The 16244-nt window shown below is 43.2% G+C and overlaps 1 protein-coding gene across 2 annotated transcripts in view; it reads right to left on the reverse strand.

Moving 5' to 3' along the window:
* The window catches only part of ctnnd2b (catenin (cadherin-associated protein), delta 2b), a 110490-nt gene that overhangs the window by 21207 nt on the left and 73039 nt on the right, over positions 1–16244 (reverse strand). For both annotated transcript variants that reach the window (XM_030115659.1, XM_030115658.1), the window contains exons 12-14: positions 16141–16244; positions 12361–12574; positions 262–448 (exon numbers count right to left, since the gene is read on the reverse strand). The exon at positions 16141–16244 is cut by the window's right edge and continues 29 nt beyond it. In XM_030115659.1, the coding sequence (XP_029971519.1) occupies positions 262–448; positions 12361–12574; positions 16141–16244 (505 nt within the window). The remainder of the gene's footprint in view (positions 1–261; positions 449–12360; positions 12575–16140) is intronic.

Below are 16244 nucleotides of genomic sequence, written 5' to 3' on the forward strand. Positions count from 1 at the left end.
GAAAACGAAAAGCCACCGCAGCTCCAAAGCCAAATGGTGAGTCATCTTAAATGTAGCGAAGTCTACCAGCTCTCGGTGCGTAGAGTGATAAAAATAACTCTGAACACAAACTAAAAACAAGACTGTTTTGAACTGGGAACGACTTTCTTCTTGGTTTGAATCTTGACGGCGAGCTGTGAAATGCAAGCATCCCCACAAAGTCCCTTAAAGAAGAGAATGAGCAGAACCAAAGTATGAAGTTGTTCTGATAGTGAAACTGACCGGAGGCAGCCCGTGGCGTTGCGGAGGACCTGCGATGAGTGTAGGTGCAGCTTGCGGTCCTCCTGTGTGTGCGGGGAGGTGTCCCAGCCCGAGTGGGGGATGATCACGGCGTTGGTCAGCACGGCCAGGGCGTCCTGGATGATGGGCATCTTCAGGGCGTCGCACGACGACAGGTTCCACAAAACACCTGAGGAGGGATCAAGTTGAGATCATTCAGCCATGAGTTCGACTTAAAAACTGAACTTTAAAGGTTTAAAGCTAAATGTCTGTTGATAGCCTGCTTGATACAATCAGCATTTTCAATTATAGCTTTTAATTTGAACTTTGCTGTTTTCTTTTTTTCCTGAGCAAAGAAATCCATTAAACCCAGTTTACCAAAAACAGCTGAGAGGAAAATGTAGTTACTAGCTGCTGCACACAGCGGAGTTCTTAACTTTGAGAAAAAGGCCCGAAGGGAAAGTCAATATTGGACTTAAAAGTCCCATTTTCCAAATCAGTTCAGTTCCACTGTCACTGCTGAATGTGTGAAGAAGACAGAGTTGCTCTCACGGGTTAAACGCAGAGACATCAGTTCCTCAAGGGGGTCAATGAAATACTGACGGTAAAACACCCATTGAGGGCGAGGTTAAATGTGAGAGAAATAATAAAAGTTTGATCAGAACAAAGGGAGTGAGACGAGGAATGAAAAACTACTGAAATAACCACAAGATGGTTTTGAAATGTCTTTTTTGAAAGAGTGTGTCTTCCTCCCGGTGTTTGAGCCGTGATAAATGTCCACGATGATCGTCAGCAGATCGTTGCTCTTGCCGCCTCAGTGCGACCTGGTTATTTGCCCCCAGCGGCACGACGGTCGTCGTTGGTCGCTGGAGGTCATCGACTCCCGTCACCCTGCAGCTCAGTGACGTGAGCGGCAGCTTGTGCTGAAACTACATTTCAGGAAGAACAATTTGAAGGGCTTCTGAATTCAAAGAAAAAGAAATTTGAGTTACATATTTTTTTAAGTCCTTGAGAACAACTATGAATGTTTTTTGTGTTTGCAAACTGAACTTTTGAAGGACAAACTGCCAGTTTTTGTAACCTTGAAAAATGTTTTTCTGTTAGGGTTCACAATTTTCTCTCATAGAAAAAAAATGAAGAAAAAAAGGTATTTAAGAAGAAACATCCCCTGGTTTCTTTCTTTTACTTTTACTTAATTCACCAATTTTACATTTTTCTGATTTACTTTCAGCTGCTTTTTGTGTGATTGGTATTCATGCACACATATGCATAAGATACACATCAGTCGTTGCTTTTACGGGTTTTTTAGACACATTTTTCACGGCAAATAAATTGTTCTGTGCTGCTTTTTATTAAATCAAACAAAATGTGCAATTTGATGGAGATTAGATAATTAGCAGCAAAGGGCAAACATACACACATACACACAAACACACAAATACCCAACAATACACACCCAGCATTGAGCCTCTTTAATTATACAGGAGTGATGCATTTCAATTGTTATGCTAATAGTTCAAAACATAACCTTTAATTTATTGCTTCGGGTCGCCATTGTGCTGCTGTAATTAAATAGAAATGTCTGAGGAAAAAGAGCAGTGGAGTACTGACGGCGCTAAATCACTTCCGCTCCTCTCCCCTGTTCTTAATCCTCACCTGAATCCGACACGCAGCGATCAGCCGACCAAGGAAATGGACTGATTTTTCTCTTGCCCAACCAATTATTGTCCAGTCATTTTTGCAAACCCGCTTACTCCCAACACACGTGCACGAGTATGCGCAAGCGCACACACACACACACACACACACACACACACACACACACACACATCAAGCTTTCAAGAAAAAGATAGAGGCGAAAAGCAAAAAAGCCACATTTAGCTGTAAAACAGTGATTTTTTGAGTGGTCTTACATGTGTACAGATACACACAAACCATGATGACCTTGAGGAGCTACACGGCACATCATAATTCTTGCCGACCTTGGTCTTGCCAAGTGTGTGCGTGTGTGTGTCTCCTAATCTTTGTACTCATACAATTACATGTTTGCACATTTCAGTGTCCACCTCGAGTCATATCTGCACTTATCTACACGGCTGCTTTATGGTGGTAATTACAGTTATGGTAAGACATGCTATCCTCAGATCTTCCCGTGTGTGTGTGTGCGTGTGTGTGTGGAATAAGACATCCTTCCCTGAAAGCCATGTTGTTCACCCTCTGCTGTATAATTACAGCCTCTGTTATCTGCCTGTGCCGCCCCGTTATGAATTTGTTCTTGTGTGTGTTTGTGTGTGTTTTTAAGAGTGTAAGCGCCCTCACCAAATGAGTCTTAACCCCATCAGCCATTTGGACTGGTGTGTGTCTGAGGCCAGCAGCGTGTGTTTAGTGGTCACAAGGAGTTTTGAAAGTCCTGCTTCTAGCATCAAGGCGATAATTATCCATGACCGTCATGTTTGCAGAAGAGAATAAACTTATCTCCTGTTCAAATAGACAAAACACACATGTTGTGTCCTTGTGAGTGTAACTTCAGGATTCGGTGAAGGATGTAATGTAGACTGTATATCTATCCATCCTTCTACAGATGGTTACAGATGGAAATGTCAACAGTCCTCAAGGTAGCATTAACTTGACACATTAGGTCATGGAAGTGGATGTATTCGGCCATCAAACAGAGGAATAGTCTTATAACTCGCATATCGTCTCCTCAGTTACCACACCCAGCCTTTGTCTCTTCAAGTCGAACTTCCCAGGTCTGTTCTGGCTGCTCCTGATCTATTAGATAATGAAATGACTTCCAAACTCAAAGTCAAGACTTAGGGTACCGGAGGAATCGGTTAACACAAACAAATGCAATGAAAGATCCAAATAGCTGACAGTTGAACAAACGCAAGCCAACTGAAGACGGCCGAGCAGATGGAAGAAACGGAGCTGAACTAACACGTAAACCGAGGAGCTCTAACGGACTCGCTGGCAAACGGCGAGCGCTGGAGCCCGGTTTGATAAGCAGAGGAGGGACGGGGGGATGATTAGCAGCTGAGGAAGCAGGAGAGCTGAATGGGAAGCAGGTGTGTGTAGTAGTGTGAAAAGCACGGAGAGAGGAGAGGGCTGCACCCACAGCAGCACAGAGGAAGGAAAAACAAAGAAAACACACTGCAACTGGAGATGCTACATGAAGAATGTATTAAATAATATGTTTGTTATCTATTTTACTATTTGTGAGCAAAAAGTAGGTTGAAAAATGATGAATTACACTTTGTTTTTGGCATAACTTGATTATTTTTGAAGCAAAAAGCAGTTCCACATGCACAGCCATCTATAGAAAATATTAAACAACACATTTTTCTTTTTATCATTTACTCACAAAGAATCACACAAATGTTCTGTCTGGTAATTCGTCCTCAAGTCATGCATGGCTATTTATTGCGTGTCCCAACTATTATTTACGTGCTATTCGGAGAAGGCAATATGCAATTAATATCAGTAAAACAGTGACTCAGTCTTGAGAAATACCGGAGTTGTGATGGAAATAAAGAATCACATCCAGTGAGATCTCAATAAATTCACTGAGCGATGCATTTGGCGTCCTGTGGCTAAAACATTTGGAACGCAGCATGCATCTCTCTTGTTGTATCACACACACACAACACTATATCCTGTAAACACGAACGGTGATGTCTCAAGCAGCATAAAAATGTCTCTCCACATCCCTGTAATTAAGGCCCATCTGCAAAAACATATTTGTTGTAGTTTTCAGTCTGAGTCGCCTTTAATTAGCAAACAAAGCTCCCTGAAGAATCATAAAGTCACTGAAGACGTGCATCAGTTGCATCAATTTGCTGGTTCACTCAGTTAACCGGTGACTAATAAAGCTGTCTTGAACATGCCCCGAATGTAATGCATGATCTCATCCTGCAGCTGCAATAAATAGACGATATTTTTACTATCTTGAGTAAAGTCAGCTGTGCGTTCAGTGCCGCCGCTCGCCGTGCGCAGAGTGACATCATCTCCCCGAGGTGAAAGGCAGCGGCGTTTTATCTCTGATCTGAAACACATGGTCACCGATACACACACTGCCTCACTAACATACTGTACACTAACACACACACACACACACACACACACACACACACACACACACGAGGGCAGGCAGAAAAACATCCAAGCTCTGAGAGGTTTATACACACACACACACATTACGCCGTCATGAGTGTGTGACAGATGAAGGAGGTTAATTGCCTCAGCCTTACATCATGAGTGGCAGCAGGAGGTGATGAATGCTCGGGTACAGAGAGGGAGGGGAAGTGAAGATGCTGGCTACTTTTCTTTGTCTGTCAAGCTTTTTCTCATTTCTCATTGGCAGCGCACTTTCATCCCCTCCTGAATATTTCTCCCCTCTGCAACGTTTCGGCGCAGCTTTTTGTTTGCCTCCAGATCTCCATTCGATTTTTATCTCCTTTCTTCTCCTAGTTGCTTTTGGAGTTTTTTTTTTTTTTTTTTTTTTTTTTTTTTTAGCTCATGTCCTCTTGTGAACCGCCATGAGTTTGAGACTTTCAGGAAAATATCCGTGTGTGTGTCTGTGTGTGTTCGTCTTTGTGCACTTGTGAAGTCCAACCTGTTTCGTGGAGACCAAAACACTGGACGTCAGGGTTAAAATATGTGTGTGTGTGGGTGTGTGTTCCAAAGTTAAGCAGTAAATATTTTCCCCAGTGAATACCGACATCCATTACAGAACAGATGTGAGTAAGGCTGGGATTATCCTTCTCTTAAAACCCACAGATCACAAATCCACAGTTCTCTTTACAGCCTGATTAAAACATGATTCATACTTATTATTACATTACATGATTAAGTTTATGGTGAACTCTTCTGCCCAGGGGTGGGGACTTGCCCTATATATCTATAAATGCCCCAGTGCGGTCAGCTGTCAAGTCTAGAATAAGAAGAGAGAGAGGAAAAAAAAAAAAAAAAAAAAGTCCACTTTACAATCGAAATCTCTATAAATAGAGGGAATGGCTGTTATTAGGCCTCAGAACAAACCCAGTGCCCCTCTGTGAAGGAGCCTTTTCTTCTTTTTCTCCACTTGAAACCTGCTATTACCGCAAGTCACAATCAGCGGCGCCTTCAGGAGCCGCTCGCATTCAGGTTCCGCATGTAGCATCTCTAAAGGACCCACGCTGCCGGCGTGACCTTGGAGGCAGCGGGGCGTCTTCTGTGATGATGGAGAGACCACCCTCCTCCGACAGGCGCCGCGCACACCACCAGTGTCTCCGTTCAACACAGACAAATCTTTTGAACAAGTCAGCAGAAGAGTCAGACGTCACCTTTTCCTAATTGCTGTCGTTTTAAGTAAAAAATAAAAAGTGAAAACTGAAAGTGACCAAGCTCACATCTTTATCGCCTGTGTGAAGGTGCATACAGTCAAACGCCACTGAACATTGCCTAAATTAAGAACAGGATCACTCTCTGAAGTCCCGACATTAACGCTTTTATCGACATCTAACTCACAGCATTTATCCCAGTCTCACTCTTCAGTGTCATCACGAATGCGAGCGCCGGTCGATCTTTAATTGCCTGGTCTGCACTGGCCTGAAGCACTGGCCTAATGAGCCTTGCCTAAATTATATTTACAGAGTTTTGGGTCCTTTAATGACATTGCCACCGAAGACTGTAAACACTATCTCTTTGCAGTGTTTGAAACTCATGTCAAGGTCAATCAGTATCTGTGTGCGACTGAATAACAAATTAACAAGTCATTCAGGCTGAAGGAATGTAGGATGAATGAAATGCAATGATCTGGACGTCATATGAATTTCCTTCTGTCCCAGTGTGTTTCAATCTGGTGATAATGAAAGGGAGTATTATTTACCTGCAATTAGGAAACCGGCTGACACCGAATAAAATCTAGTTTAAATCCACACAAAAAGTACGTTAATGAGCTCAGTGGAACTCAGGGGAACACCGCCGCTGTCGGTGTAATTAACGTCCGCTATGAAGCACCTTATCTTTGGATACTTAAGCCTTTATTTGGAATGCAGAAAAACATCTTTTATTTGGCTTCCTCCGGCATGTTTCTCATTTTAAATATCGGCTCTTTTTATAAAGTAGTTTGAAAATATTCTGGCACGCTTAAATAACGGTTTTCATTGAATAAACCCCATTTAAAAAAAAAAAAAAAAAAAAAAAAAAAATCCCAATGACCCTGAGCGTGCTTCACTTGTTGCGGCGGCCTTCCTTCAGCCGTTCGCCTCATTTGAACTTGAGAAGCCCTGCCGTTGGCTCACATCCAGACTGCTAAAGGTTCCTATCACGGTTTGAGTCTGACAACTTCCCAAACTGCTTCCGCGGAGCGGGCGCCAACGCGAGCGGTCCAGACCTGTCGCCCACAATGATGTGTGCAGCTGTGACTGAACGGGAGAGCTTAAAGACAAGTGAGAGCACAGCTCCTGACAGCATGCTGATTTTAGTGGGGAAAAGAGGAGTTTAAGGAAAGTGGAGCACTCCATGAGCCAGTAAGGACAGATATCGTGTTGTTAACATTTATCTGCAGCAGACTTTAATGTTAACTTGGGTTAAGTGAGCTTGGTGAGGCATTCAGTGACTAAAAATGGAGAGAAGTAAGTCACGCACTTAAAATAACTAGAAGAAAAGCAGCAAATTCTGGACATTAGTGAGACAGATTTTCACTACAAAGACTGACTTCTGCTTGGACACATCAGTCTTTCAGATACTTTATATGAAACATCCATCTTTTGTAACCTGGTCCCAAGATGGCAGGGGACCTGGACAGGTTGGTAATCCACCACAGAGAGACAAACAAGCACACACTGACACCATTTACCTTGATTATCAAGCTTTAGTCTTCAATAAAGATGCATGTTGTTATTCAAAAAGATTCCTTCTACTAGCAGAACTCGTATTAAGAGAGATGAAAATGAAATTTTGAATGGATTGATACCATTTGGTGGAAGCATCAATTGTATTTTCCCCATCTAGTTTGAATAATACTCTAATACAGCGTATCAAACTAGTTCAGGTGTCTGATGAAGCCCAGTCTCATTTCACTGACCAGTAAATTAACAGAAAGACAACCTATGAGTACAAACACCACTAACCTTTTTGTTTTAACAAACCACATCATGGGCAACCTCGACTTGATCTGAAAATAAGAGCAACCCGAAGTGTCCTTTGCCGCCTTGTTTTCCTCCAGATTAATTTTAGGAAAAGCCCGTCACTTCTCCAGCCGCACAGTTTCTGCAGCGTTCAGCACATTTTTACGCACTCAGTATTATGCCAGAGTGATTTTGCAGGCAAAACGGCAACACACTCAGTTGCAGTTTACAGTGTTTCTGACAGCAAATCCTACTGAACAATCTGACCTTCACTGAATACATTTAAAGGGAGTACCTTATTGCAAAATGTAATGTCTTCTTTGTGATTCTCATATTCTGCTGGGCCTGACTGGACTGCTATCTGGGCCTGTTTTGGCACGCTGACCGCCGTTTGTCACCCTTGCTTGTCAGTTAATCTGAACATGCTTGAGACTGCATGTCAACTGAAGTTAAGTCACATTAATGCAAGAGCCTCAGTGTGGTTTATGTTGTTTATATCTGTTTTATATGTGTGTTTATATGTTTTTTTTTTAAAGCTTTTTGATGGTTGCAGTCATTCCTCAAGTCAGACTGTGCTAATGCAGAAATGCAATCAGTGTTTGATTGTTGCTGTCTGCTGTTTTTGATGGACTAAAATTGGACAGGGACTAAATTCCTGATGCAGGCCAGGAAAAACCAAAAGCAGTCAGTACTACTCTCATGAGTCAGTGTGACACCGAAATACGAGGTGTGATTTTTTTTTTTTTCCACACTTACTCTACAGATTTAAGTGTTTACCAGGAGCATAGACCAGACATAATTGGAATTATTATTAATATTAACGTCATGATCTTAATTGTCAGGTATTATTGCTCCTAATATGCTCCTTCTTGTGGCTGTAGCTCTGCAGGGCTTAAGGGAACCCAAGTCCTGTGATGTGTGATGAGCTAGAGGAGTCAGGGGTGACGGGGTGTCCGCTGATGTGCAGTCTGTCCACTGCGATGACGGCCCGGGATTCTACTTCTTCTTGACGGGGAACAGACATCGGCAGCGCTCCAGGATCTCCTCTGGAAAATGGTTGTTGACGTTTAAGTCAATTCCTCTCAGGTTCCACGCTGCAGCCCTTTACCAGTTCCTTCTGCTTGAAGAGTTTGAACTTTGCCACAATGGACCTCGGTGAAACAATCCCTGGATGATCGGAGTCATAATCTGTCTTTCAAGGAGTCCCATGAAGACCTGGGTGTCCCGCAGGCTCCGGCTTCGAAGATCAGTACTGACTCCATATTTATATTCTCCTCTGATGAAATCCACTTTGTTCTCCAGCACTTATTCAGTGATGAAGAGGCCGGTGGTGAGAGCTCGGAGGACTTCCTGTTGGACGATGAAGTCGGGGCCGTGTCCCAGTTGTAGCACTTGTCTATAAAATCCCTCAGATCTTTAAAACGGTGTCATTATAAACCGACCTACTGAAGCTTAGTTGTTTTGGCAATAGTTGCATAGTTTATAACTGGCATGTTGCCACGCTGCATTTGTACCAGATCAGCGAGATCACCCACTGTGTATTATCTAACAGTTAATAACTACAACTGCAAAAACATGGCGCCTGCATTTAGTATCAGAGAAATCAACCCAAACAGGGCTACATGGTATTGTTTTTATCTAACTCCTGGAAGTGAAAGATGTTTAAAACAAACACGCACACAAATGCCCCGTTTAATCTGCAGAGGTAGAGCTCACCTGCTGCTTTATGTCGGCTTTATTATGTCTAAATAATCAATTCTAGAAAGCCACAGAACAGCAGAGGACAACAACCTTGTTTGTGACTTTTTGTGCCATCAAGCAAACTGTGCACGTGAGCGAGGGGAATGTTCGTGTGTGTGTGTGTGTGTGTGTGTGTGTGCATGCGCGCAAGTGTGTGAGCGAGCCTTTTGTGTCTGTTTGTTTGAGTGGAGCTGAATCTGAAGCCAGCGAGGCAGACAGCTTGACTTCCCACTGTGATCCTGATTCAAAATGCTCACCAGAGAGAGGAGAGCAGGAGACACAGGGAGACAGAGAGGCGAAGAGGACAGGGGAGAGACAGGAGAGGAAGGAGAGACCAATTACAAAAGCCTCACCACGGAGGGAGCGAGAGAGAGAGAGAGAGAGAGACTGGGAGACAGAGGAAGAGTCATTTCCTCTGGGTCTTTGAGGAAGAGAGGAGAGGAGAGCGCGGTCTGTCTGCGTCCGGTCGGTCGTTCAGCTGATTAATTTGTGACAGGAGGGATTTCTGTGCTCCGTGCCTTGAATTGCTGCTCTAATTTATATGGTAATCTTCTTTAAGACTCTAGCAGCATACAAAAACCCTTTTATTTCCATCTCTGCTAAGCCTAAACCCCTTTTTCTGGAGTCTCCACTCACATATGCATCCACGGAAAAAGCACACGTGGGTCAGTGTGACTGTGCGTGGGAGCTGTGAGGACACTTCTCAATTTCACTTTGGTGATAAGATTCTCCTTTTAGTATTCATGGCCGTGTCCTATTAGAGCACATAATGCTTAAAATGTTTGTCCCTCACCAGAAATCTCACGGCGGACTGATGTGTGAAGTACAGCTGTAAATAATTCACCGAGTGGATAAAAAAGCTCAAGGGCAGCTTTTGTCAGATGCAGAGGCGGTTTTTCTTCAACACGATTTACATGAAGGGAGAATAAGTTTGAAAGCGACGGCTAAGTGAGACACTCGTATTAAGAGGACGGAGGAGATTGCTTACTTTCAGGAGTTCAGTGTTTGTGATGTGAAATTTTATCCTGTTCATTTAAAGAGACTTCAGACAAAAAACTTTGGAGCCGTCTCTGATGTTTGTTTGCAAAGCACCAAAAACTGAAAGTGAGAAGGAAATTTATGAAAAAATGTTGAGTAGGGTTAAAGGAGACAAGGTCACTGTTGTCCATCATTTATTTGATGATCTTTAGGAGCCTAAACCACTTCCTGGTCCCAGCTTCCCAGCTCATTTCATAGGTGCGTGTGGTTTCCATGTCCTCTGTGGGGCCCAGAAAGTCCATCCTCATCCCATTAAGACGCATTGCTTGATTGATTAATATGGATGAGAACGTGAGTCTGTTTCTCTACCGTCAGTCTGTGATGGACTGATGACCGGGACTGGACCAGGTCTGCTTTGTCTTAACGTTGGCAGGCTGACCTTTGACACAATTATCTCACGGATCCACGACTAGAGTTATTGTTTAACAATTTTAAATCAGCAGCCAGATTTCACGTATAAAGCCAGAATCAGTGCATAAACATTAATTTTGGCTCCAATAATTTGCTCATTTCGTGTGTTAAATTATTTTACCATTGCCGTCTGACGTCTAACCTCTTCATTGCTGTTGGTTTAACGTGGAATTTGAACCTTTGTTCTTGGCTGAAAAGTCCAATCAGTTCCTCCAATCTACCTCCTGATGCATAATACATTACTTAGGCTTACTATATTGCTTCCATCATAATTACTATTGCCACTAAATGTCACTATAAATTGTACCTTTAGGCTCCAGTGGGGGTTATTTGATGCTAATCCTCCATGTCTAGGGAATTAAAAATGACACTTCTCTTCAGCATGGATAGATTTGAATACATTTAAAGTAAAGGCACCTTCACAGCATTTTTTTCTCAGTTGATCATTCAAGCTTAGAAACCTCCATATAAACTTTAACAATAACTACCTTCTTAAATTTAAATAAAAAGTCTGATTTACCTGTGTTGTGTATGTGGAGGCCATGTTTTTGTGCATCCACAAATTAAGTAGATGTTCTTAGAAATCAAAAGACGACTTTAGAAATCATTCTACCCATCTGCTCCAGAAAGCATTAATAAGCTTGACTAGTATCCTGTTCTTTCCATTACTGCCAGCAGGCACATTTTCCAGAGCTTGAGCGCCATCACACTTTTCTTTTTAAATTTATTTTTATTTGGTGCTTGGATTGGAATCCACACCCTCTCCTCTCCCGCTTGGTTTTCATGGGGCAGATCAGATAGAAAATTGAGTGGTGCTCCTTTTCTTTCTTTTTTTAGTCCTGCCATCGCTCCCTCGCCCCTTCACTCCAGTTGTGAAAGGCCTCTTTCTGTGTTTCGTGAATATCAATCAAAAACTAAATTGCGTGAATGCCGACAGTTGATGCTGTGAAAAACACTGGTAGAGGCGCCGCTTGTAAATCCTTCAATCTATCACAGTTTACAACCCAGACCCCAGCATGGCTCAGAACATTGCATTAATTAACCCCGGATGTATTTTTCATGACGTGAAAGGTATCTGTGTTTACTGACAGGGAACGCAAACATGCTGTGGATACAAGTGTTGCTGGAGCCCTTTGCACAGACGCTCGGTTTGACAAGTCAACAGTACTTGATTGCTGCGAAGCAGGCAGGTGGTAAACAATTCTCTCTCCATTGTGTGTGTGTGTGTGTGTGTGTCTGTGTGTGTGTTGTTCTGCACTATGTTAATATATTCGTACTCTCCATGAGGGGCACGAAGGTGTGTGTTTGTGTGCATAAGTAAGAAGAGCCTGTATCGCTGTGTCTGTATATTTTTGCACAATGGTGTGTGTAAAAGAAACATGTTTTAAAATTGTTATTTCATGCTGTTGATTAATATATCACTGGTTCTAATGTTTTAAACAAATTGTTCATGATGACACTTTGCAGGTCTTGTAATATCGAAAAGCATATTGAAAAACTCAACTGAGGAGATGACTATTCTATTGAACTCTTTATTTTGAATTTCTGCAAACCTGCGCAATTCCCTCATGAATTAAATGCAAATAATTGATAAATTTCCTGTTTCCTGATTCACCCATAATATTAAAAGACCGTGGAGGTCTGCTAACAGAGTGTCTGACACCATCATGCCCAACATCTTCTCACTCTGACCCTCCACTTTCTCTCAGCTGCAGATCTTATAAGGACATTAATGTGCTGTCAGGACTAAGTTCAGCTCAATTACTAAGCACTAATGCTCCGATTTATCAGAGAACTGATTTACCTGTGAGCAGCTCTCGGATCTCCACGTCTGTGGTCTTCCGGAGCAGCCGGACCAGAGCAGGGATGCCTCCGCAGTTCTTCAGGGCGATCTTGTTGTCGTCGTTGGCTTTGCCGTACACCAGGTTCCTCAGGGCTCCGCAGGCGCTGCGGTGCACGTCGGTCATCCGGTGGTCCAGGAGGTCCACCAGGAGCTGGATGCCCCCCTGCCGCCGTATCTGAGGACAGAGAGGGGCGGGAAGGAGAATGAGTGGTCAGTGACGCTTCTGTAGCAGCGGAAAACACTAACTTGAAGTGAAAAGCCTCAACAGTAGATATGCATCAATACAAAAATGAAATAAACAGGATCCAGTGGTTGCTGAAGCACTGATGCAAGATTTATTGAAACACCAGCCATAGCGCTCTCTGTCTTATTAGCCCTCAGTGTGTCTGAAGCCCTCCCTGCTTTCCTCTGTCTAGACAGAGGGAATGTAGGCCAGACTGGCTGCTCTCCATAAAAACAAAGGAGTCGTTTTAGTGAAGGAGATGGTTCAGAGACAAGGCATCAGGGCTTGTAACACAGCACCTCTGATGCTCCACAAGAACCACAGCAGCATGAAACCTCATGTCGCTGCTGCACCGGAGCTGAAACTCTTCAACCGGACACTGGTTATTTAGGAAATTAACAACTACAAGCTGAACCTGATGTTGGCTCTTGTAATGAGTGTCAAGCGAAAACACTGACATGAAAATATAATTATATTCAATCAAACCAAAACATCATAATACACAATCCAGCATAATAATTACTGGGGTTTTACCTCCTTTGACAAGGAACCTAATGCACAGGATTTCACCCGAACAAAGAGCACAAGTCACACTTAGTTTGATGAAACAATTAAATACTAAATTGTTGAGGAATCATTTCTCAATTGACACAAGAAATCATACAAGCTGTAATTCTTTACTATTCCTCAACTATCATTTGGGACTGCACAGTGGTAATCCAGTAACTGGTGACTTTAAAATCAATGTGAGTGTGACTGTCTCCTCCTGTGTGTGTTTGCCCTGTAATGACGTGTCAACAGGTCAGTGGGATTGACTCCAGTGCTCCACAACACTAAAATGATGAAGTGCATTGATGATGGATTGAAGGACCGATCATTTGATTATCATAAAATATCATAATCTGTAGATTTCTAGGCTGAATAACACACCTCTCAATAGAGTAGTTGTTTCTTTTACTTCATAAAGTGACAAAGACACAGACATACAGTACAGAAAAACACAGTGTACGTGTACTCTGCAAGATTTGAGGAATTTGAATTAATCTGCTAATAAACCTAGGCAATAAAATCTGAATTACATCAGATATGCAGGTTATCGTAGGTTATGGTGTTTTAAAATTAAAATATTAGATGATAATAATCAGGTTTCATAAAAGCAAACAACACTGCTTTGTGAAGTAAAAGTAACACTGACCCAAACGAGAACTGGCGTCACTAACACATTCACTCTTTATGCTTCTTTGCACCAAAAAGCAGACAGGTCAGTGCCTCTGACTTGGCACCGGCGTTATCTGAGGTAACTGGTGTGCAGCGACGCTCAGACAGTGCATGAAGTCAACCTCTACAGCAGGTGTTCAAGGAGGAAACCATGGCTCAGAAAAAGGCCCAAATGCTGAAATCTTGCCATGAACAGAAACCTGATGAATATTGGCAGTGCACTCTTTGGACAGACGAAAACAAGAATGAATGAGTCTGGATCCGACGGGCTGTTTGGCGCAGACTCTGCCTGGATTAGACCGAACTGCAAAACAATGGAGGTGTGGTGAAGTGACGAGAGTTCTTCAAGAGGAAAAGAGAAAACTATAACCTTCTCTTGGTGTAATGCAAGGACAACACAGCTTCCAGGAATTCATTTAATTAGTCAGTCCAGTATTTAGTCTTAGCAGTGGATTGATGAGCTCGACAGGTTGTACGCTACGTTTTGTCCCGTGTCTGTAATTCCTGCATGAGAAAAAGATGTACAAAAATGAGATGGATAGGTGGTATTCCGTCTTTATCAACCAGATGGTTGTAATCTGTCTTGATTTTGGGCTGGATCAGAGTGATTCTGACCGGTGTTCTTGGTTTAGTGGGTGACCGTATGAACAACGGGTCCTTTAAATGCTGTCCTTGGAAAGGAGAGTGAACATGCATTACATTTCCCTCAGTGCAGTATTTCACCACTTAGACATCTTCCTCGAGGTCAAAATAACAATCAGGCCCGTGAGTTGTAGCTTTGGCAGCTCTAAATACCACCATGCTCCATCAGTCATCGTTCTTATGTGTCTCTGTCTCTCCCACTTCCTGCTTCGCTCCCGTTTTAATGCCTGTTGGTGGACTGCCTTTTAAAGAACTTTGTTTGCCCTTAAACCCGCTGTCTCCATGGGGATTAATGAAGTGGAATTGAGCTGAATTGACTTGACATTGAGGAGACAAGACGGAGCAGTTTCGCGCGAGACACTGAGCGACGACGACGCTGAGGAACGGGCCGAGGGAGCGACGAGGCTCCGTCCGACGCTGGGTTAAGCGTGTAATGAGGAGTCAATGTGGTCTGATGCGGTTCGTGGTGGCGCTCGCCGAGGTTCCGACGCGTGGGACAGAGTTTCCTCTGGATGCAGACGGATCCTCGTGTCGTCGGGGGATGAGACGCGTGCTTAATAACACCTTCACATAATGTAGTGAGGGGCTTCTGTTTGGTAATTAATGTGCTTAGCATAAAATGTCAGTGTCAAAGATAATAGCTGGATTACAATAATGCAAGTTGAGAGTGGGCACGTTTACAACCCACCTGCTCAACGGCTCATTTCTCACAACACGAACGGAGCGTAAGACCTTATTCATTAATGCCTGACAAAAACAAATTTCAGTCTTCTGAAATGTCTTTGGCTTCTGTCTTCTGTATTAGTGCTGTGTGCAAATTGCTGATTGATAAGAATAGGGAGGAAAAGGAAAATCAGAGCAGCACTGGTGACACTGATGTTATCAGAAAGACAGGAGAGCTTCTATCAGTGCTTACATTCAGACTGCTGCTGTGTTGGAGAGCAATGGCTTTCAGGTGATGAATCAGCAGGATGCACTATCACTTAATTCAATCAATTAACAAGCAGCAGTGATGAAAAAAGCAGCAATCGGTTTATAGAATAGAAGTAATTTGTTTATAAGGTTCATTTAATCACTTGAAGACTTTTTTTCGCCTCTCCCTTGTAGCCCATGAGCGAGGACGGAATCCACTCTGCTCAGGCGGTAAACATGTAAACACACAGAGCTGACACCTCCGGTGGTAAAAGGAAGCCTTACTTAATAAACCCAATTATTGCAAACAGAATAAGTGATCCTACCGCATTCCGAAGACATCTGGAGTGCCGTTTTATCTACAAAACGTCTCCCCCTCTTTGATCCCCTCAGTGGTGCGATCAGGTAAACAGCTGTGTCAGCTCAGTTCCTCCGGATGAACCCATCATGTTTATGAGATTTCCAAGAAACAATCGACAGAAGCCCAAAGACGACTTCATTAACCTCAGTATGAGATGAATATTCTAGACAGACTTTCGTTACGCAAGCTGAGGGACCTGGTAGCAAACACACCGCTACCAGCTCACAGTAACATCCTCAGCATGAATGTGTGTGTGTGTGTGTGTAAATCTGAATGAGAGGATGATGTAGCACATCGATGCAGGGGCCCCTCCAGCAGTAGTTCTCATTTCTCAGCGTGTGAGAGCTCCCACTCGGGGGAGGATTCCCTCCTCCGAGATCCGTACCTCAGACTTGATCTTGTTGTCTCCAAAGCACAGGTGCTGGAGGTAGGCAGCGGCGTTGGACTGGACCGATGGGAACTGATGCTGCAACATCTGGATCACCTCTG

This window comes from Salarias fasciatus, chromosome 18 (genome assembly GCF_902148845.1).
Source record: "Salarias fasciatus chromosome 18, fSalaFa1.1, whole genome shotgun sequence".
Lineage (NCBI taxonomy): Eukaryota > Metazoa > Chordata > Actinopteri > Blenniiformes > Blenniidae > Salarias > Salarias fasciatus.